At 42.7% G+C, this 24,849-nt stretch overlaps 1 protein-coding gene across 1 annotated transcript in view; it reads right to left on the bottom strand.

Annotated features, from left to right (window-relative positions):
- LOC141271583 (killer cell lectin-like receptor subfamily B member 1C) overlaps window positions 1–24,326 on the bottom strand; it is a 59,717-nt gene extending 35,391 nt beyond the window's left edge. The window contains exons 1-2 of the mRNA XM_073681627.1: window positions 24,217–24,326; window positions 535–630 (exon numbers count right to left, since the gene is read on the bottom strand). Coding sequence (XP_073537728.1) covers window positions 535–630; window positions 24,217–24,229 — 109 coding nt within the window. The 5' untranslated portion in view covers window positions 24,230–24,326. The remainder of the gene's footprint in view (window positions 1–534; window positions 631–24,216) is intronic.
- Window positions 24,327–24,849: the final 523 nt, after the last annotated feature.

A 24,849-nucleotide genomic window follows, 5' to 3' on the forward strand; every position in this document is an offset into this window, starting at 1 on the left:
TAAGACAACTGGAAAAAGCTGTTGTGCTAAAAGAGTCTGAGTGTAGTCGTAGCAGATATAGCAATATATAGCAATGGTATTTAAAGGGAACTTGTGATGATGAATATAGTCTTTGATCTGTAGGCTGAATCTTATATAACAGAATTAGCTGAACAGGAGGAGCTGATCAGATTGATATACATTTTATAGGAAAAGTTTCAGTAAACCTTTCATTTTATTTATTGAAATCTCTGCTGCTTGTGAGAAGAGTCCAGTGGGCGGTCCTTTTCTGTAATTGCCACTCTTCCCTCTAACTGTGCACACTGACATAGCTGTCAATCACTGAGTACAGACCGCCCACTGGACTCATCTACTCATAAAGAGCAGGGATTTCAATGAATAAAACACAAATTATACTGAATCTTTTCCAACAACCCTATATATCATTCTGCTCAGCTTCTCCTTCTATATACCGTGCTGTCCACAGTTCGAACTGCTTGATCAATGTGACAGGTTCCTTTTAAAATGCATAGGTGTAAGACTTGTCAGACTTACCAAGTGCTTCAATAATGCGGATGAGAATAATGTTGACTCCTAAAAGGACAGTAATAATCACACCTTTCCAGGAAGGAGTCCAGACCCTCCGCTTATCTGTGATGATTAGGAATATGATACATTCATTAAGAAATATATGGGAAGTATTCATTATTTTACAATTCTATAGATCTCATATTCTATAGGGAGTAAGACTGTGAACTCCCAAGAGTAATAGTAGTCATTATCATTAGCTAAGGGGTTGTCCACCTTTGGGAATTTTTTTCTTCTTAAATGCATGTAATTGAGGTTAAAATAATGTTTGCAATGAGGATTCATTAACAAATTTGCACCGTTTGCCTTCTATAACTTCTGTGTTGTACTGCGAGTTAACTGAGAACCTGTCAGTAAGCTCGTTTTGAAGGTTTGGTGAGGAGTTTCTAGCTCTTTTATCTGTTTTATCTGATTTATGACCACATCAATGTTAAATACAAAGGGAACCAAAAAGAAGTGTAAAAAAAAATGCTAAATTTTTAATAAAACCCAATTGTAAAATTAATTTTTAGACCCAAATATATGTATTGATGTAGAATAAAGGTGTATAACGCCTATGAACTCCTACAGTATAGAAATATTTTATTTCTTAATTTGCCATGCTCAGTTTTATTAAGAGGGATTACTTTCGACTTGCAAAAACAACATCATCCTAACCCTGGCATATAAAGCCATCCACAACCTGTCTCCTCCATACATCTGTGACCTAGTCTCCCGGTACATGCCTGCACGCAACCTCCAATCCTCACAAGATCTCCTTCTCTACTCCCCTCTTATCTCCTCTTCCCACAATCGCATACAAGATTTCTCCCATGCATCCCCCCTACTCTGGAACTCTGTACCCCAACACATCAGACTCTCGCCGACCGTGGAAACCTTCAAAAGGAACCTGAAGACCCACCTCTTCCGACAAGCCTACAACCTGCAGTAACCACGGATCTACCATACCGCTCCATGACCAGCTGTACCCTCACCTACTGTATCCTCACCCATCCCTTGTAGACTGTGAGCCCTCGCGGGCAGGGTCCTCTCTCCTCCTGTACCAGTCGCCGCCATGTTTTGTTCACGACTATTGTACTTGTTATTTGCTATGTATACCCCCTTTTAAACATGTAATGCGCCATGGAATTAATGACGCTATAATAATAAATAATAATGATAAATAATAATCTGAAGGACAGACTAACGTAATATTCTTAGCATATGGCCGTATGACCTTCTTATTTTTAAGTTCAAATGTTTGAGCCACACTCAGATATGACTTGTGATGAAATATGATTTTCTTTTCTATCACTGATAAAATCAGAGATACATGGAGGCTTAGTATAGACCAATGGCAGAATACGGGGGCTGAATTCAGAATCCACGACACAAGAGCAATGTTTGATGTTAACTCCAAGTGACGTGATTCTGTCCTGGTGGCACATGTCAGCAAAACTTTAACATGTTAGTGCAACTGTTCCTATGGTGAGTATAGGCAGTATAGGACTCTTCTATACCATCAGTCAGGAAATATGCAATCATATTAACTTATAATGACGCAATATATTTCTAATAACATTTCTGTTCTGTTTCAAAGTATATAATTTATACAATGAGTAAGGGGTTAGATGTAACAGGTCCAAGTATATGACCCAGGTGTTGTGAGCTATAATTTTAAATCTTTTTTAAACATAAATTACAAGAAGGGGTGTGACAGAAGAAGGTCAGGGGTTAGTTACAGCTTATTCAGGGGTGTGGCCTGTTATTCACAGCTTATTCAGGGGCATAGCCTATTTGTTACAGCTTATTCAAGGGTTTGACCTATTAGTTACAGCTTATTCAGGGGTGTGGCCTATTCATTACATTTTATTCAGGGGTGTGTCCTATTAGCTATAGCTTATTCAGGGACGTGGCCTATTTGTTACAGCTTATTCAGGAGTGTGGTCATTTGGATACAGCTTATTCAGGGGTGTGGTGTACTTATTACAGCTTATTCCGGGGTATGACCTATTAGTTATAGATTATTCTGGGATGTGGTCTATTAGTTACAGGTTATTCAAGGGCGTGGCCTAATAGTTACAGCTTATTCAGGGGTGCCTAATGTCTTTAGAAAAAAAAGATCAAGCACAAGTGTGATAGTTTCTATTGCGCAATTGCAGTGACAAGTACATCGGGCATGGGCTAGATCCATGGGCATGTGTTGTCATTGGTGGTGGCTGGACCTGGTGCACATGGATGCAGTATGTAAAGGATATGCGTGGGTCCAAAACAGGAAATTACTAATCATTCCAACAAAGTTGGTCCCTCTATTGGTTCCACTCCTGATTGTGGCTACTTCAAAAAGAAAATGTGCATATTGGAGACTCTTGTGTAACCATAAATGACAGAGTATACCTACAGAAGATTACACAACAAAGAGTTAATTGTTTATTTATTAATTATAAAATTAAAATCAAATGGAGGATAAAAACAACAGGTGGAAAAACAAGGCAGGGGACAGATGGAAAATATCACAGAACTGATGGTGGATAAATATACAAGAAATTCACTGTATAGTAATAGTACACATACACTAAATAAATACAGAAGAAAAGAATACGTCAATAGCAAAATTAGTCCGAAACAGGGATAAGGGGCAATTTGTGTACACCAAGTAATATATAAATAGATACAAAAAAATATAACAAATGGCAGTGCCACAGAGATAGATACTATAAATATAGTCCACAGTGTTATTAATGTAGGTAAACTCACCAGTAGGAGTCAGTAGACTAAAGTACAGTGTGCACTGATAAAGTGGCATCGCAATGTAAGGAGAGGCTAATAAAGCAGATAAGATAAAGTAAAAAGTGCACTGTTAAAGTGGCAGTGCATGATGCAAAAGAGTAATAGCAAGAGGTAGATAGTAGTAAAAGGTGAGGTAGATAGTGTACTGGTTAAACTAACAGAGCACTGTAAAGTGACAGTGCATAGTACCAGAATAATGGATAATTAAAGTCAATGAACATACCTCCACAGTCAGGGAAAAGTGGTGTCCGCAGAGCCTGGTCACAACGCGCGTTTCGCCGGCAGAGGGGCTTTAAAGAGGGATAAAGCGCTAAAGCCCCTCTGGCCGTGAAATGTGCGTTGGGACCAGGCTGTCTACACAAATTGCCCCTTATCCCTGTTTCAGATTAATTTTGCTATTGACGTATTCTTTTCTTCTGTATTTATTTAGTCTATGTGTACTATTACTATATAGGGTATTTTTTATATATTAATCCGCCATCAGTTCTGTGATATTTTCCATCTGTCCCCTGCCTTGTTTTTCCACCTGTTGTTTTTAGCCTCCATTTGATTTTAATTTTATAATTAATAAATAAACAACTCTTTTGAATATATCATTGTTGTGTAATCTTCTGTAGGTATATCCTGATTGTGGCTGACAAATACTGATGCAAAATACTAACCAGAATATGCAAATATGAAATAGAAATAAGACAGGAAATGGAGATGTAAGTGTAAACAATTTTAGATTTATAATGCATAAATGTAAACTTTGATTTGTTTTTGTTTAAAAATAGCATTTTTATGATCCACACAAAAAGTGACCGGCTTTGGAAGTGCATTGAACTGTAGGTTGGATTTCTGCTAAAGGGGAAAAAACAAACAAAAAAACTCTTTAAATCTTCTTCCTTAGCGAGTGTGAACGAGCTGAGTGTGACCGGAGCGTAAGTGGGAACGGAAGTAAGTGTGTGACTTTTGATTCAGTGACTTTGGATACAGGGAGTTTGGAAGGGAGGAATTTGGACTGAATTGCTGTCTGTATTTTATTAATTCTTTACATTTCTTTTTACTTAACATTTCTGTCTAGAGCAATCCCCATTAGGAAATTAGCTCCATTATTGACAACAATGCTATCCAGTGTACATCTTGCCACATGTATGCAATCCTTGAACAGCCGGTCGTGGGTGCATACTGCTGTGCGAGATGTGTGCACGTTGTGCGTTTGGAAGCCCAGGTACTGGATCTAAATGAGCAGTTGGCAACACTGAGATCCATTGACAATATGGAAAGGAGTCTGCTGCTCACTGAGCAGCTGCTCACTGGGGTAGATGTGGGGGAGGGTGGTAGTAGGGAGCTGCAGGACAGTGAGGCAGCTAACTGGATGACAGTAAGAAGGGGGGGGGGTAGAGGGAAGCATGCCAGGGAGGCTAGTCCTGATCTGGCACACCCCAATAAGTTTGCAAAGTTGGCAGATGAGGGGGGTGTCAGTACAGGGGTAGCACTGCTGCAGCAAGGCATGTTCTCTGAATGCCGGAGGAGTGTCAGCTCCAGTAAGGTAGAAAATAGGAGAGCAGGGCAGGCCAGGCAGGTGCTGCTAGTGGGGGACTCAATTATTAGGGAAACAGATAGGAAAATCTGTCACAAAGACAGGGATCGTCGAACAGTGTGCTGCCTACCTGGCGCTCGAGTCCGGCACATCGCTGATCGGGTTGACAGATTACTGGGAGGGGCTGGTGAGGACCCAGCGGTCATGGTGCACCTTGCCAGAAATTACAAAGTTAGAGGTAGGTAGAAGGTCCTTAAAGATGATTTCAAGGAATTAGGCTGCAAGCTTAAAGAAAGGACCTCCAAGGTGGTATTCTCTGAAATACTGCCTGTACCACATGCCACGCCAGAGAGGCAATGGGAGATTAGGGAGATAAATAAGTGGCTCAGGAATTGGTGTAGGAAGGAGGGGTTTGGGTTCCTAGAGAACTGGGCCAACTTCTCAGTTGGCTACAGGTTCTATGGTATGGAAGGGTTTCACCTCAATGGGGAGGGTACAGCTGTGCTGGGGGAGAAAATGGCTAGAAGGATGGAGGAGTATTTAAACTAGGCATTTGGGGGGAGGGTATTCATTTTATATGTGGGGAAGATAGTGACCTGGACATAAATAAAGAAATTGGGGGTGGGGTTAGAACAGTCAATATAGTAAGAAGGAATAGAGGTACAGAGAGATGCATAAATGCATGTACACTAATGCCAGAAGCCTCACCAACAAAATGGAGGAATTAGAATTAATTTTGTTAGAAAATAATTATGACATGGTAGGAATATCTGAGACGTGGCTGGACGAGAGCCATGACTGGGCAGTTAATTTACAGGGCTATAGTCTGTTCAGAAATGATCGTACAAACAAGCAAGGGGGGTGTGTGTTTATATGTAAAATCATCCTTAAAACTCATCTTGCGTGATAATATATGTGAATCTAATGAAAATGTAGCGTCCCTGTGGGTGGAGATAAGGGGAGGGGGAAAAAATAATAAATTACTGATAGGGGGTTGTTATAAGTCTCCAAAAATAATGGAAGCTACGGAGAATATCCTCATAAAGCAAATCGATGAAGCAGCGACTCAAGGGGAAGTCATTATTATGGGGGACTTTAACTACCCGGAAATACATTGGGGAACAGAAACCTGTAGTTCAAACAAAGGTAATAGGTTTTTGACAACTATGAGAGACCTTTCACAACTGGTTCAGGACCCAACAAGAAGGGGGGCACTGCTAGACCTAATATTAACCAACAGGCCAGACCGCATATCAAATATATGAGTTGGCGGTCACTTGGGTAATAGTGATCAAAAAATAATAAATTTTCATGTATCCTTTAATAAGATGTGTAGTAGAGGGGTTACAAGGACACTAAACTTCAGGAAGGCAAATTTCCAACGGTTGAGAGATGATCTTAGTGCAATAAACTGTGATGATATCCTGAGACATAAAACTACACAAAGCAAATGGGAGACATTTATTAGCATCCTGAATAGGACCTGTGCACAATATATACCCTTTGGGAATAAACATGCTAGAAATAGGAGGAAACCACTATGGCTAAATAGAGCTGTAAGGGGCGAAATAAGTGACAAAAGGAAAGCATTTAGAGAACTAAAGCAAGTAGGTAGTGATGAGGCATTAAATAAATACAGAAAATTAAATAAATTCTGCAAAAACCAAATCAAGGCAACAAAGATTGAGACAGAGAGAATCATTGCCAAAGAAAGTAAAAATAATCCCAAAATATTCTTTAACTACATAAATAGTAAGAAACTAAAAAATGATAGTGTTGGCCCCCTTAAAAATAGTCTGGGTGAAATGGTGGATGAGGATGAGGAAAAAGCCAATATACTAAATGATTTTTTTTCAACCGTATTTACACAAGAAAATCCCATGACAGAAAACATGATCAGTGATAACAAAAATTCTCCATTAAATGTCACTTGCTTAACCCAGCAGGAAGTACGGCGGCGTCTAAAAATCACTAAAGTTGAGAAATCCCCGGGCCCGGATGGGATACACCCGCGAGTACTGCTGGAATTACATAGATTTGAATAGGGAGTCTCATCCAATTTCGGAGTGAATTTTCAGCATGCTGCAATTTTTTTTCACTGATAGATTCTATCAGTGAAAAATAAACGGTCATCAGAAATGCTTCAATGAAAAACATTGGTCCGAGTGATAGCTGATAAAAAAAAATGAATAGCACTCATCGGATTTATATGGTGGTGTGAGTGACCCCTTAAAAAAAGAATATTATACAGATTTTTCTAATCTTCCTTTTATACTTACTGTAGATCTTTAACCGTGACCTAAGCATACAGTGGTGGCCAAAAGTATTGGCACCCCTGCAATTCTGTCAGATAATACTCAGTTTCTTACTGAAAATGATTGCAATCACAAATTCTTTGGTATTATTATCTTCATTTAATTTGTCTTCAATAAAAAAAACACAAAAAGAATTGTCCTAAAGCCAAATTGGATACAATTCCACACCAAACCTAAAAAAAGGGGGTGGACAAAAGTATTGGCACTGTTTGAAAAATCATGTCATGCTTCTCTAATTCGTGTAATTAACAGCACCTGTAACTTGCCTGTGGCACCTAACAGGTGTTGGCAATAACTAAATCACACTTGCAGCCAGTTAACATGGATTAAAGTTGACTCAACCTCTGTCCTGTGTCCTTGTGTGTACCACATTGAGCATGGAGAAAAGAAAGAAGACCAAAGAACTGTCTGAGGACTTGAGAAACCAAATTGTGAGGAAGCATGAGCAATCTCAAGGCTACAAGTCCTTCTCCAAATACCTGAATGTTCCTGTGTCTTCCGTGCGCAGTGTCATCAAGAAGTTTAAAGCCCATGGCACTGTGGCTAACCTCCCTAGATGTGGACGGAAAAGAAAAATTGACGAGAGATTTCAACGCAAGATTGTGCAGATGGTGGATAAAGAACCTCGACTAACATCCAAACAAGTTCAAGCTGCCCTGCAGTCCGAGGGTACAACAGTGTCAACCCGTACTATCCGTTGGCGTCTGAATGAAAAGGGACTATATGGTAGGATACCCAGGAAGACCCCACTTCTTACCTCGAGACATAAAAAAGCCAGGCTGGAGTTTGCCAAAACTTACCTGAGAAAGCCTAAAACGTTTTGGAAGAATGTTCTCTGGTCAGATGAGACAAAAGTAGAGCTTTTTGGGAAATAGCATCAACATAGAATGTACAGGAAAAAAAAGAGGCATTCAAAGAAAAGAACACTATCCCTACAGTCAAACATGGCGGAGGTTCCCTAATGTTTTGGTGTTGCTTTGCTGCCTCTGGCACTGGACTGCTTGACCGTGTGCATGACATTATGAAGTCTGAAGACTATCAACAAATTTTGCAGCATAATGTAGGGCCCAGTGTGAGAAAGCTGGGTCTCCCTCAGAGGTCATGGGTCTTCCAGCAGGACAATGACCGAAAACACACTTCCAAAAGCACTATAAAATGGTTTGAGAGAAAACACTGGAGATTTCTAAGGTGGCCAGCAATGAGTACAGACCTGAATCCCATAGAACACCTGTGGAGAGATCTCAAAATGGCAGTTTGCAGAAGGCACCCTTCAAATATCCGGGACCTGGAGCAGTTTGCCAAAGAAGAATGGTCTACAATTCCAGCAGAGCATTGTAAGAAACTCATTGATGGTTACTGGAAGCGGTTGTTCGCAGTTATTTTGGCTAAAGGTTGTGCAACCAAGTTTAAGGCTGAGGGTGCCAATACTTTTGTCTGGCCCATTTTTGGAGTTTTGTGTGAAATGATCAATGATTTGATTTTTGCTTCATTCTCTTTTGTTTTTTTTCCTTACAAGCAAATTAAATGAAGATAATACCAAAAAATTTGTGATTGCTATCATTTTCAGGAAGAAACTGAGTATTATCTGACAGAATTGCAGGGGTGCCAATACTTTTGGCCACCACTGTATGTCCAACATTTAAAAGAAAAAAAGGTTTCACAATCAAAATAGATGGGGATTCTTTACTGTAAGAGCAGTGTCACTGTCACAGCCATGCAAAGCAAGAAATTTCATTCAATAAAGGGGTTTTCCCCTTTCAGCATGCTGCACGCCATCTCTGCCACTGCTCTGATGGTTGTTTTCTGGCTGCAATGGTGACATCATGACTAGAGATGAGCGTTGTTCTACTCGAACTGTTCGCCAATCTCAAATTCGAGCTGTTTTGGGCGGTGTTCGAGCCGTTCGGCGAACACGAACAATTTGAGAAAAATTCGGCTGTTCGAGGTTATGTTCGATAACTGTTCGTGCACCAAAATCATAACTGGATTTTTTCTCAGTAATGATGAAAATTAATGTTAATACGCAGTTTGAGTGTACAGCGGGGTGGGGGGAGGGGCAGGGGATGGATCTCTGCAGGAACAATGAAGATCTCCATTTTTTTTTCTCTTTCCCGCATTTACGGTGGGGAGGTGCAATCTGTCAGCCTATCAGCAGCGCACACACGGAGCGAAGTGCTTTTTTTCACACAAGCAAGGGCATGTGTCATTGGCAGTGTATGTCACATGTCCTTGCCCTATAAGACCAAGCCATTTTCCCCGTCGCCACCATTTTCTCACTGCTGCAGCTGCGTGTTAGACGGCACCGCTGTTGCTGTGTGCGCTATACCTTGTTAATTTCAAGCCAATTTTCGCACAAATATACAGATAGCTTGGGAGTAGGGAATAGTTGTGATTGCAGTCCTTTTAAGGACTAGGTTACAGCATTTCCTACGACTTTTATCAGGCAGATCTGTGCTCTTAAATAGATAGGTTGTGGGAGTAAAGACTAATTGTAATTGGAGTCCTTTTCAGGACTAGGTTACATCAGTTCCTATCAGTTTTTGCCAGACAGGTCTGTGCCAGTGCTGTGCAAGTTTTTTTCACAGCATTTGGCTGAATCTAGCAAACCTAATCCTTTTTGGCCTATTGCAGAGTGTGTTAGTCAGTGGAGTAGCCTATCTGTGTTGCAAGATATACCACCTGTGTATAGAATACCAATTTTTTTACTGCACCTAGTGAAGTAAAATCTTTTGGGCATAGCATCATTCTATTAGTCCATCTATACTGACCTCCATCAGGTTGCAAACTGAATCTAATTTTTTTCTGCATCTAGCTCTGAAAAAATATTGGGCTTCTAGCTGTGTGTGGGTCTTGTTCTATTAATCCATCTATACTGACCTCCATCAGGTTGCAAACTGAATATAATTTTTTTCTCCATCTAGCTCTGAAAAAATATTGGGCTTCTAGCTGTGTGTGGGTCTTGTTCTATTAATCCATCTATACTGACCTCCATCAGGTTGCAAACTGAATATAATTTTTTTCTGCATCTAGCTCTGAAAAAATATTGGGCTTCTAGCTGTGTGTGGGTCTTGTTCTATTAATCCATCTATACTGACCTCCATCAGGTTGCAAACTGAATATAATTTTTTTCTGCATCTAGCTCTGAAAAAATATTGGGCTTCTAGCTGTGTGTGGGTCTTGTTCTATTAATCCATCTATACTGACCTCCATCAGGTTGCAAACTGAATATAATTTTTTTCTGCATCTAGCTCTGAAAAAATATTGGGCTTCTAGCTGTGTGTGGGTCTTGTTCTATTAATCCATCTATACTGACCTCCATCAGGTTGCAAACTGAATATAATTTTTTTCTGCATCTAGCTCTGAAAAAATATTTGGCCTTCTAGCAGTGTGTGGGACTTGTTCTATTAGTCCACCTATACTGACCTCCATCAGGTTGCAAACTGAATATATTTTTCTCTGCATCTACCTCTGAAAAAATATTGGGCTTCTAGCTGTGTGTGGGACTTGTTGTATTAGTCCATCTATACTGACCTCCATCAGGTTGCAAATTGAATATAATTTTTTTCTGCATCTAGCTCTGAAAAAATATTGGGCTTCTAGCTGTGTGTGGGTCTTGTTCTATTAATCCATCTATACTGACCTCCATCAGGTTGCAAACTGAATATAATTTTTTTCTGCATCTAGCTCTGAAAAAATATTTGGCCTTCTAGCAGTGTGTGGGACTTGTTCTATTAGTCCACCTATACTGACCTCCATCAGGTTGCAAACTGAATATATTTTTTTCTGCATCTACCTCTGAAAAAATATTGGGCTTCTAGCTGTGTGTGGGACTTGTTGTATTAGTCCATCTATACTGACTTCCATCAGGTTGCAAACTGAATATATTTTTTTCTGCATCTAGCTCTGAAAAAATATTGGGCTTCTAGCTGTGTGTGGGTCTTGTTCTATTAATCCATCTATACTGACCTCCATCAGGTTGCAAACTGAATATAATTTTTTTCTGCATCTAGCTCTGAAAAAATATTGGGCTTCTAGCTGTGTGTGGGTCTTGTTCTATTAATCCATCTATACTGACCTCCATCAGGTTGCAAACTGAATATAATTTTTTTCTGCATCTAGCTCTGAAAAAATATTTGGCCTTCTAGCAGTGTGTGGGACTTGTTCTATTAGTCCACCTATACTGACCTCCATCAGGTTGCAAACTGAATATATTTTTCTCTGCATCTACCTCTGAAAAAATATTGGGCTTCTAGCTGTGTGTGGGACTTGTTGTATTAGTCCATCTATACTGACCTCCATCAGGTTGCAAACTGAATATAATTTTTTTCTGCATCTAGCTCTGAAAAAATATTGGGCTTCTAGCTGTGTGTGGGTCTTGTTCTATTAATCCATCTATACTGACCTCCATCAGGTTGCAAACTGAATATAATTTTTTTCTGCATCTAGCTCTGAAAAAATATTTGGCCTTCTAGCAGTGTGTGGGACTTGTTCTATTAGTCCACCTATACTGACCTCCATCAGGTTGCAAACTGAATATATTTTTTTCTGCATCTACCTCTGAAAAAATATTGGGCTTCTAGCTGTGTGTGGGACTTGTTGTATTAGTCCATCTATACTGACTTCCATCAGGTTGCAAACTGAATATATTTTTTTCTGCATCTAGCTCTGAAAAAATATTGGGCTTCTAGCTGTGTGTGGGTCTTGTTCTATTAATCCATCTATACTGACCTCCATCAGGTTGCAAACTGAATATAATTTTTTTCTGCATCTAGCTCTGAAAAAATATTGGGCTTCTAGCTGTGTGTGGGTCTTGTTCTATTAATCCATCTATACTGACCTCCATCAGGTTGCAAACTGAATATAATTTTTTTCTGCATCTAGCTCTGAAAAAATATTGGGCTTCTAGCTGTGTGTGGGTCTTGTTCTATTAATCCATCTATACTGACCTCCATCAGGTTGCAAACTGAATATAATTTTTTTCTGCATCTAGCTCTGAAAAAATATTGGGCTTCTAGCTGTGTGTGGGTCTTGTTCTATTAATCCATCTATACTGACCTCCATCAGGTTGCAAACTGAATATAATTTTTTTCTGCATCTAGCTCTGAAAAAATATTGGGCTTCTAGCTGTGTGTGGGTCTTGTTCTATTAATCCATCTATACTGACCTCCATCAGGTTGCAAACTGAATATAATTTTTTTCTGCATCTAGCTCTGAAAAAATATTGGGCTTCTAGCTGTGTGTGGGTCTTGTTCTATTAATCCATCTATACTGACCTCCATCAGGTTGCAAACTGAATATAATTTTTTTCTGCATCTAGCTCTGAAAAAATATTGGGCTTCTAGCTGTGTGTGGGTCTTGTTCTATTAATCCATCTATACTGACCTCCATCAGGTTGCAAACTGAATATAATTTTTTTCTGCATCTAGCTCTGAAAAAATATTTGGCCTTCTAGCAGTGTGTGGGACTTGTTCTATTAGTCCACCTATACTGACCTCCATCAGGTTGCAAACTGAATATATTTTTTTCTGCATCTACCTCTGAAAAAATATTGGGCTTCTAGCTGTGTGTGGGACTTGTTGTATTAGTCCATCTATACTGACCTCCATCAGGTTGCAAACTGAATATAATTTTTTTCTGCATCTAGCTCTGAAAAAATATTGGGCTTCTAGCTGTGTGTGGGTCTTGTTCTATTAATCCATCTATACTGACCTCCATCAGGTTGCAAACTGAATATAATTTTTTTCTGCATCTAGCTCTGAAAAAATATTGGGCTTCTAGCTGTGTGTGGGTCTTGTTCTATTAATCCATCTATACTGACCTCCATCAGGTTGCAAACTGAATATATTTTTTTCTGCATCTACCTCTGAAAAAATATTGGGCTTCTAGCTGTGTGTGGGACTTGTTGTATTAGTCCATCTATACTGACCTCCATCAGGTTGCAAATTGAATATAATTTTTTTCTTCATCTAACCCAGCCAATAGTTTTAGCCTAATACCACAGTTTGGCCACTCAGCTCTGCTCGGTTACCATCCATTGTTTTTTTGTGCAAACAACTCCAGAGTTGTGAATTAGTTAACCACCAAAATGAGTGGAAAAAGGCCTGCTGCTGGTGGAAAGGGGAATAGGCGTGTTGGGAAGGGGAAAAAAGGTTGTGTCCGTGGGGTAGGTGTTAAAGCAACAGTAACATCTGCAGAAGAAAGACCATCTTCCAGCCAAACTAAAATGTCTACTTCTTTTAGCGGACAATGTGATAAGATCCCTTTCTTACGGCCACGCCAATCGCTACAAATTCCAGATGAGGCACAAAAACAGCAGGTGCTTCAACGGATATCAAGTGCTCCTTTAAGTGGGCTCTCCTCCACATCAACTTCAACATCACAAATACTCCAGTCCTCAAAGGTGTCACCCAAATCGCACTTGCTTCCTCACAGCTCCCAAATCTCCAGCTGCCCGTCTGAGTATGAGGTAGAACAGATGGTTGAGTCTGCAGAGCTGTTTACTCATACTATAGCCTGGGAATCAGAGGTCGACTCCAGCGCTTCTGTGAATCCAGACGAGGAAATGATCTGCACTGATGCCCAGAATCTTTATGAGTCGGATCCAGGACCAGACGCAGAAGGTTCTGACCATAATGTAGACCCTCATTCCCAAACTGTAACTCCTGTTGGTGGAGACAATGAGGAAGACGATGATAAGACTCAAATACCTGATTGGAGCGACAACTTTAGTTTTTTGTCAGGGCAGGAACAGGTTGGCTCTGAGGACGACGGGTGTGATAACACACAGGGTGATGATGATGAGGTTGGAGATCCCACTTACTGTCAACCCACAGTCAGCCAAGAGATGAGGTCAGCAGAGGAGGTGGAGGAAGATGCTAGTGACGACGAGGTCAGGTTGCGCCTTCCTGGACAGAGACGTAGTACTGGAAGCACGTCAACAACTGCATCCTCAAACACAACTCTGCCTCTCACCACAAGTCGTGGTGGCTCTTCAGGTCGCATGGGTGCTAAGCCTTGCATAGCCTGGGCATTTTTTCAGATCGATAAAGATGACCCAACTCGTGTTATCTGTAACATTTGTCAGCAAAAGCTAAGTAGAGGCCAAAAAATACATAGTTTGAGTACTTCATGCATGAACCGGCACATGGACATGAAGCATAAGTTGCAGTGGGAAGCTCAGTGTGCTACAATGCGGCCTAGCCGGCCGGGCCAACCACCGTCTGCCATATCTTGTGCATCCGCGGCCTCTTCATCCTCTGTGACTGGGGGGACAGCAGTCACACCTGTTTTGGGGCGCAGACCTGCCACCTCTTTACCCGCAACAGCCAGCGTGATTGGCAGGTCATCATTTTCTTTGGAGGTGGTAACACCAGCTGGTGTTGAGCGCTGTCCGACATCGATAGCACCACCTTTGGATCAAGGCAACCTAACATGTCCGCCTGCATCTTCCTCACAGACCGGCAGTTTGCCGGGGACACCCTTATCAACCCCGTCTAAGCACAATAGCCAGCCCTCGGTCCCTCAGATGTGGACAAGTAAAAGACCATTTCCTCCTAGCCATGAGAAAGCTAAGAGGTTGAATTTCACCATCTGCAAGCTCTTGGCTACAGAAATGCTGCCTTTCCGCCTGGTGGACACAGAGGATTTTCGAGACCTTATGTCCGTCGCAGTGCCCCAGTACCAGATGCCCAGTCGGCACTACTTCTCAAAGAAAGGTGTGCCTGCGCTCCACCAGCATGTCGCACACAACATCACCGCTTCTTTGAGAAACTCTGTGTGTGACAGGGTGCATTTCACCACAGACACTTGGACGAGTAGGCATGGACAGGGGCGTTACATGTCGCTGACTGGGCACTGGGTAACTATGGTGACAGCAGGACAAGGGGCTGCTGTCCAAGTCTTGCCGTCCCCACGAGTTGTGCGTCAATCCTCTTTATGTCAAAGTTCCTCCACTGCTTCTGCCTCCTCAACCTCCTCTCGGTCTTCCACCTGCACCCAAAGCCTGTCTGGTCATGCCACAAGCTTTCTAACTGCGCAGAAGGGATCCTGCACACCTCCTTACTATGCTGGCAGTAGGGCTCAACGTCATCAGGCGGTTTTTACATTGAAATGTCTGGGAAATGTGAGTCACACAGCTGAGGAGTTGTGGTCAGCTCTGGAGAACCAATTTCATGAATGGTTGTCTCCACTGGACCTGAAACCAGGGAAGGCCGTGTGCGACAATGCTGCAAACCTGGGTGCGGCCCTTCGCCGGGGCAATGTCACACACGTGCCTTGTATGCCTCACGTGTTGAACCTGGTTGTCCAGCAATTTTTAGCCCACTATCCCAGACTAGATGGCCTTCTGCAGAGGGCACGGTCGCTGTGTGCTCACTTCCGCCGTTCGCATCCCGCAGCTCAGCGACTTACATCTCTACAGAAGTCGTTGGGCCTGCCACTTCACCGGCTAAAATGCGATGTGCCTACCCGGTGGAATTCAACTCTGCACATGTTGCAGCGACTGTGGCAGCACCGACAAGCCCTGGTGCAATACGTTCTGACGTATAGCCTGGGCCAACGAGATTCAGAGGTGGGGCAAATCACGCTGGAGGAGTGGTCTCAGATCAGGGACCTATGCACCCTTCTGCACAGTTTTGAAATGGCGACGAAGATGTTTAGTGCTGACGATGCCATTATCAGCATGACTATTCCGGTGATTTACATGCTGGAGCACATGTTAAACAGAATTCGGAGTCAGGTGGTGGCACAAGAGGAGGTGGAGGAAGTAGAGGAGGAGGAGTTGTATGCGGAAGGGCTAACATCTGCAAGGTCCAGACGGTCGGCAGCACCAAGGCGGCAGGCATGTGAGGGTGGGGGAGATGGTTTTACCAGGGCGCATGGTAGCAGCCAAACTAGTGAGGAAGGTGCAGGAGCCCAGGAAGAAGTGGAGGACGAACTGATGGAAGACTCATCAGATGAGGGAGACCTTGATCACATTTCTGTTGTGCGAGGTTGGGGGGAGAGGACAGAGGAAGGAAGCATGATTGTTACCTCGCCACCAACACAACAGGGACTTGGTGCTCCTGGATGCGCAACACACATGAGTGCCTTCTTGCTGCACTACCTGCAACATGACCCTCGAATTGTGAGAATTAGAAATAATCCTGACTACTGGGTTGCCACACTGTTAGATCCCCGGTACAAAAGTAAATTTGCAGAAATTATTCCTGCCATAGAAAGGGATGCACGCATGCAGGAGTATCAGCAGAGACTGTTGCAGAATCTTATATGTGCTTTTCCACAAAATACCAGTGGTGCACGTAGTGAATCTCACAGTTCCAACTTGCCAACCGTGGGACCGTCAAGTGTTCAGCACTCAAACCGTAACAGAACCACAGTATCTGCTGGTAACATCAATTTTGCTGAATCATTTCACCACTTTTTTAGCCCATCCTTTGCAAGGCCACAGGAGACAAGAAGTCTGACACATAGTCAACGCCTAGAGACGATGGTACAGGAGTATCTCCAAGTAAACATTGAAGCCACGACTGTGTCACTGGACCCTTGCTCTTTTTGGGCTTCCAATCTGGATAAATGGCCGGAGCTAGTCACTTACGCCTTGGAGATCTTGTCATGCCCCGCAGCCAGCGTTCTGTCTGAACGTGTGTTCAGCGCTGCTGGTGGTGTGCTGACAGATAAGCGCACGCGGCTCTCCACTGATAATGTAGACAGACTCACGTTCATAAAGATGAACAAATCATGGATCCGAAACGACTTTTCTACCCCTGTGTCATCCTGGGGAGAGTAAAAGCTTGATGATTGGTTAAAATCACCCTACCAACCGTTTTAAGCTTTCAAATTACTAATCATGTTTATCTGTATCTTGACTGGAAAATAATTTGGGCTTTGTAGCAGTGTGCAGCACTGATCCTATTAGGCCATCTACACTAAAGCTTCACCAGATTTAAAATTTAAAATAATTTTTAGCTGCATCTAGCCCGGAAAATAATTTTGGGGCTCCGAGATGCGCAAGACACATAAGTGCCTTCTTGCTGCACTACCTGCAGCATGACCCTCATATTGTCAGAATTCGAAGTAATCATGACTACTGGGTTGCCACACTCTTAGATCCCCCAAACTTTTCGATCAACCTTTTCATTTTAATAAAGACCAAAAAAATGGTCATTTTTGAAATTATAAGCATTAGCAGGTTGTTAGAAACTGAAATCAAACAGTTTTCAACTCAAAACTTTATTCTAGGTGATGTTACATTTTCACATAGGACCCCTTGTTCGAAAGGAGCTTCTGAACTCTCTCGTCCATTGAATTTGTCAGGTTTTGGATGGTTTCTGCTTCAATTGTTTTGCATGAGGACAGAATACCCTCCCAGAGCTGTTGCTTAGATGTGAACTGCCTCCCGCCATCATAGACACTCCTTTTAATGATGCTCCAAAGGTTCTGAATGGGGTAGAGGTCAGGGGAGCATGGGGGTCACACCATAAGTTTGTCCCCTTTTATGCCCATATCAGCCAGAGATGCAGATGTTTTATGTGCAGCATGAGATGGTGCATTATCATGCAGAAAAATGATCTTGCTGTGAAATACACGGTTCTTCTTCTTGAACCATGGCAGGAAGTGCTGTTTGAGAAAATCCACATACATTATGGAGTTCATCTTTAGCGCCTTCAGGGATCCTAAAGGGGCCGACAATCTCTCTCCCCATGATTCCAGCCCAAAACATTACTCCACCTCCTCCTTGTTGGCGCTGTAGCCGTGTTTGCGTGGGGTGTCCATCAACCAGCCATCCTCCACTCCATCCATCTGGACCATCGAGCGCTGCACGGCACTCATCCGTGAACAAAACTGTTTTGAAATCAGTCTTCATGTAATGTTTGGCCCACTGGAGCCGTTTCTGCTTGTGTGAAGTGGATAGAGGAGGTCGACAGGATGGCGTATGCACAGCTGCAAACCTCTGAAGGACCCTGCATCTTGTTGTTCGGGGGACGTTGGAGGCACAAGCAGCTTCAAAAACTTGTCTGCTGCTATGACAAGGCTTTTTGGCCGCTGCTCTTTCAACCTGACGTAATTGCCTGTAGGAAAGAGTCCTCAATTTGCCCTTATCAGCACGCACACATGTGTACTGTGAATCAGCTACATACTTCTTGATTGCCAAGACACTTCATCCTGATCATCGCACAATGTTGATTGTAGTCATGCCTTGACCTAAACACTCCACAATTTGTTGCTTCTCAGCAGCCGACACATCCTTTTTCTTTCCCATTTTGGCAGAAAATGTAGGCTGCTTAATAATGTGAGAGAGCCTTCTTAAGTAGTCTTGCCTTTCATTGGACACACCTGCCAAACTAATTAGCACAGGTGTCTGCAATTGCTTACAGTGATATAAAGAGCCCTGACACACATCACCATCAATGAGTTTAACTGACAAACAAACAAATTCTTCCCTTATCACTCCTAAACACTTTTTGCATAATAATTTGGAACGCAGTGTACATGTGCTTTTCCACAAAACACCAGCGGTTCACGTAGTGAATCTTACAGTTCTAACTTGCCAACCGTGGTCTGTATGGAGTTGTTCAATAAAGGGCCCAAAATTAAGATAACATAGATGGGAGAGGTCTCTATGAATAGGAATTCCTAAGTATTTGATACCCTGTGAGGGACAGGCAAAGGGAAAGTTGGACTTGATGGAATCCTATATGGATTTGGGGAGGGAGATATCGAGGGCCTCAGACTTCGCTGCATTGATTTTAAAATTTGACCATGTAACAAAGTGATCTATTTCAGCCATAACAGCAGGGATGGATATATGTGATTGAGTGATATATACTAGGACATCATCAGCAAATAGAGAGCACTTGTACTCGGTGCCTCCCACCTCAATCCACCTAATATTGGGGTTATGGCGAATTGATGAGAGCAGGTGCTCCGTCACTAGGATGTATAAGAGAGGGGACAGAGAACATCCCTGCCTTGTCCCATTGGTGATTGTGAAAGGTGATGAAAATGTTCTGATGCGCCCCATGGGCCTTGGGACACCCGGAGCCGGACCCTTTTTGGTGGATGCTGGTGGTTGTAGTCTCCGTGGCGGCAACCCGGTTCCGTGGCTCAGGGCGGTCAAACCAGTGGCGGAACTATTTATGTGGTTTTGATGTTTAAATGTCCGACTACGCCACCCGTGGATTGCGGTCAGAGTGAACCGCCGCTCCAGGGCAGACCGCTGAGGCTGATGTTGTGGGTGCAGCAGAGCGTAGCATAAGGAGTATAGCCTCAGGGCAGTGTATGCGGAGGATGGGGGTGATGGTGCAGGGCAGCAGCAGTAACGACACGGAGTCAGTGATGCAGTCCAGGGCCTTTACTCACAGTTCTTATTATCCAGACCACGTCTGCAGGTAACGGCTGCCCACGTCGTACTGTGCTCACCAGGTGAGGGGCTCAGACAACTCCCAGATAACTTTGGAGCACTTCACAGGACCCCCTTTGTGTGTCCTTTGTCTGGCCTTTCTTACCAACACTTCTGTCCGGCTGCCTCGGGCCAGTTTCCCTGACCCTATGTGGTGCCTTCCTAGCGGGTGTAGCGAGGGGCTGCGCCACATTAAATGTCAGAGCCTCCAGTTTCTAGCTGAGGGTCGTTTCCTGCCTCCACTAGTTCGGGGACCGGTCTCCCCCTTTGGCCTGACCCCTCCACGCAGGTGGATTCGGGCGTGCGGTGGCGACTCGCCCGTCCGCACCCCTGGGATCCCTTCATTCCTCGTTCCTGGAGCCTTCTCCGCTCCTCTTCCTTCCTTCTCCCTCTTCCAGGCCTGGGCCTCTGTTACTAGGCCCGCCTCCGGAGCAGAGCTCATGCAGAGCCCCTGCTCCCTGCCACTTCTGCTCAGACTTCTCTGCACTGAACTAAGATGGTGCCCACCTTTTATACTCCCTTCTCAATGCACCCAGGAACTGCTTCCTCCCTGCTCCTGCACTACAGGGTTCACCTTCCTCAGTGTTCCCTCCCCCCACTCCAGCCAGGGACAGGGACTGTCGTGCCCATCTCAGGGGCATATTGGTCGCCCTGCCCCACGGCAATGTGGTGTAATGCATGCAGGTGTCGGGTCCTGATCCACACTCCATCCTTACCTGAGAGTGAGATATCACACCTCTGGGTGAGGTGCAATACGTCTGTAGCAACCGAGCCCTCAGGGTGCTACAGTTCCATTTATCTTCAGCCTAGGTGACGTATTGCGATACAGGGCCGTGATTTTGGCTATAAAAGGGTCCCCTAGACCCCTACCCCAAGCTTTTTAAGAGAATCATATATGGCGTGCCAGGAGACTCTATGGAATGCTTTCTCAGCATCCAACGAGAGTATCTAATTACAAATTTTTAACTGCATCTAGCCCAGGAAATACTTTGTGCCTAGTAGCAGTGTCTGCTAGTCAGCGGATTATCCCGGCTGTTAAGCAAGCTACACCACCTGTAGTTTAGACACTTAATTTTTTCAAAGGAAATGATTCGGGACCATGGGATACTTAGTGAAGAGCATCAGGAGGCACCCCAAGGCATAGGGGCTGGGACTGGCAGTAGGATGCCTTGCGGTGGACAGCCGAGCTCGATCCTTATAAAAGCTTTTTAACTGCAGCAGCTTTAGTGGACGCTACTGGAGCTGGAATTACGCGGCTGCTGGCATGAGACTTGCCCTCCAATAGATCCTTGTAAATGGATTTAAAGTGTATTCATTCAAATTAGAGAGACAATTTAAATTAAAAAGCTTAGAGCTGCCTCCACCACAGGGGGGCTCGCTCGACCCACCAGCGGACAGGCACCAGTATTGGGAGAGGGGGGCTGGCCGTCAGGGTTCACCGCGGCTCTGGCACAAACCCGGCGACACGGAGGTGGCACGGGCAGGAGCGGACTGGCCGTGTCGGCTTCTCACTTTTTGGATTTTAGAAGGGCATGACATGCCTATATCTGTGTCTCCCCCTCCTTTTACTCCTCCACCTCTTTTATTTTCGCATGACTATATGTACTTGTCACTTTTCCATGTGTTAGTTATGTCTTCTGAGCAGTTTGTCAGCTTTTGGACACCTTTGAAGGTGTTTTCTATGTGTTTCTATGTGTTTTTGTTTGCCTGCCATTGTTTTTAACGGTGTTCGAAGGTTTTCGACGAACAGTTCGACGAACAGTTCGGCGAACACACGGGTGTTCGACGAACCGAACCGAACTCGAACACTACGGGGGTGGCTCAACACTAATCATGACTGCAACATTGTAGTCAAAAATTGTGCTGAGCCAAGTGATTGCAGTCTGGACTGGCTGTTTCTGTTATTTTTAACACCCAGATGGAGTACAGAACGTTGAAAGAGGAAACCCCTTTAGACAAGTACAAAAAAGTCATGGATGATAGAGTTGAACAAAATTTTTCTCAGGACCCTGGTTCAGTGGCCAAGTCGGTAGTCCGTCAGTACCGGACTAAAGACCTGCAAACCTCCTACCCAGCTCTTCTTCTGATAAGTAGGTCTGGCACAACATCATCATTACTTTACTAATCCGAAGAGACCCAACGGATTCCGGCAGATATGAGGAGGTTCACAAGCCTCTGGTTCGGCAGGGACTGACTACTGACGGGATCACTAGACTAGTGTCGTGTGAATAATTTTTTTCAGCTCTACTGGATGCTTTTCTTAAAATTTCTAATATTACAAAATATTAATACTACAGTAGTGTTCTAGAGATGATACATTAATCCAGAAAATCAAAAGTCACATTCTATGGTCTTTACAAAAAAATAAAAATGAGTCCATAATGGGGGAGCCACAGGTTAGGACAAACTGCTCTAGACAATGGATTCACTATAGATTTTTTTTTAGCAATATGTATTGTCTCAATATTTTTAATATTATGAATAATAAATCTAGTTTTTTGTATAGTTCAGTTCAAAATCTGAAACAACTTCAAATCAGAATGATGAAATATAGAATTCATAAAAAATATTTGTTTCTGATTAATTTGAAAATCACATACAGTTGTGCTCAAAAGTTTACATACCCCTGCAGTATTTTTGCTTTCCTGGCCTTGTTTCAGAGAATATGAATAATTACAAAAAAACATATTCTCCACTCATGGTTATGGGTGAAGCCATTTATTGTCAAACTACTGTGTTTTCTCTTTTTAAATCTTAATGACAACCAAAAATATCTAAATGACCCTGATCAAAAGTTCACATACCCTGGTGATTTTGGCCTGATTACAAGCTCAGAATTTGACACAAATAGGTTTGAATGGCTACTAAAGGTAACATCCTCACCTGTGACCTGTTTGCTTGTAATCCGTGTGTGTGCATAAAAGCTGAGTGAGTTTCTAGGATCCAGACAGACTCTGTCATCTTTCATCCAGCCACTGACGATTGTGAATTCATGGGGAAAGCAAAAGAATTGACAATGGATCTACGGGAAAAGGTAGTTGAACTGTATAACACAGGAAAGGGATGCAAAAAAATATCCAAGAATTGATAATGCCAGTTAGCAGCGTTCAAACTGTGATTAACAAATGGAAAATCAGGGGCTCTGTAAAAACCAAACCATGGTCAGGTAGACCAACAAAAATTTCAGCCACAACTGGAAAATTGTTCGGGATGCAAAGAAAAACCCACAAATAACATCAGCTGAAATTCAGGACTCTCTGAAAACTAGCGGTGAGGTTGTTTCAAGATGCACAATAAGGAGGCACTTGAAGAAAAATGGGCTGCATGGTCAAGTCACCAGAAGAAAGCCATTACTGCTCAAATGCCACAAAGTATCTCGCCTACAATACGCCAAACAGCACAGAGACAAGCCTCAAAACTTCTGGAACAAGGTAATTTGGAGTGATGAGACCAAAATTTAACTTTTTGGCCACAAGGCGTAAACGTTACATTTAGAGAAAGGTCAACAAGGCCTATGATGAAAGGAACACCATTCCTACTGTAAAGCACGGAGGTGGATCGCTGATGTTTTAGGGATATGTGAGCTACAAAGGCACAGAAAACTTGGTTAAGGTTTAAGGAAACATGAATGCAGCACGTTATCAGCAAATACTGGAGGAAGATTTGCACTCATCAGTCCGGAAGCTGCGCATGGGACGTACTTGGATGTTCCAACATGACAGCGATCCAAAACACAAGGCCGAGTCGACCTGTCATTGGCTACAGCAGAACAAAGTAAAGGTTCTGGAGTGGCCATCTCAGTCTCCTAACCTCAATATCATTGAGCCACTCTGGGGAGATCTCAAGCGCGCAGTTCATGCTAGACAGCCCAGGAATTTACAGGAACTGGAGGCTTTTTGCCAAGAAGAATGGGCAGCTTTACCATCTGAGAAAATAAAGAACCTCATGCACAACTACCACAAAAGACTTCAAGATGTCATTGATGTTAGATGGGGCAATACATGGTATTAAGAATTGGGGTATGTGAACTTTTGATCAGGGTCATTTGGATGTTTTTGGTTGTCATTAAGATTTAAAAATAGAAAACACAGTAGTTTGACAATAAATCATTTCACCCAACCAATAACCATGAGTGGAGGAAAATATTTTTTTGTTATCATTCATATTCTCTGAAACAATGCCAAGAAAGCAAAAATTCTGCCAGGGTGTTTAAACTTTTGAGCACAACTGTATATATTTCCTTGTTTATAACTTTGTCATTTTTTACATTGTTTAGTGATCAGCTACATCTGATTGATATACTGATATCTATTGTCGATTTATTAAAGTCACTGAAGCTCTGATTATCTTGTGCTGTTTAATCAATATCTACTTTTACATAAAAATGGAAAAAATCTACATAATGTGGATTCATTTGAACTTCTTTACATTAAAATATATCTTTTTTTACTGTTTACGTTTATGTCCTATGTAAACCTAAAGTGTTTCCATCATTTACTCAAATTAAATATTTGATTTTACATCTTTAACAAAAAATGTAACATTTCGTAGAATGTGCACAAACTTTTCCCATTTTTTATAATTTATCTCTTGGTTGATTTAATATAATTATTATTTCTATAATTTTTGATTGATCTTACCTGTTGTCTCCATGTATGTAGCCGCACAATGTAATTCTCTGTGTGCTGTAAATGTTCTGGTCCTTCTCAGAGTGTAGTGACTGTGGTCTATGGTCAGGGCCCAGAGTGTCGGCTCTTCCTGGGTAAGATCTCATATAATATTATTACATAGAAAACAGGAAATCACTGCAGTGGTCAGTAACCATGATCCGCCCTTACATAGCAATGAGGATCACTGACCACAATTTTTAAGTAGCCTTAATATGTTAATTTCCCAAATCATTTAATTTCCATTCATCTTTTTTTTAAATAAATTTTGTGATTGTGTATCATAGGCTATCACCCCAACTTCTGATTTACTTAAAGGTGTTGTCCGGTCTAAATTGATAAGTCTGCAGTCACTCTGTTTGACTGCAGACTTCTAAATCGCCTTAATGCACACACTGTGCGCTGCAAGGGTTTCTGAGCCACGATCGGCGGTTATGTATGGTTATGCTTACTCCTGGCCAGAGCCCGTCTAGTGGGCGCAGCCTCGCTCCATACTCTTGTATAGAGTGAGGCTATGCCCAGTCTAGTGATATGACCATCCAGTGGACACAGCCTTGCTCAATATAAGTGTATGGAGCAAGGCCGCGCCCACTATACGGGCTCTGG

Source organism: Phyllobates terribilis, unplaced genomic scaffold (genome assembly GCF_046119375.1).
Source record: "Phyllobates terribilis strain yellow unplaced genomic scaffold, ASM4611937v1 Scaffold_5__5_contigs__length_657084704, whole genome shotgun sequence".
In the NCBI taxonomy this organism is placed as follows: Eukaryota; Metazoa; Chordata; class Amphibia; order Anura; family Dendrobatidae; genus Phyllobates; species Phyllobates terribilis.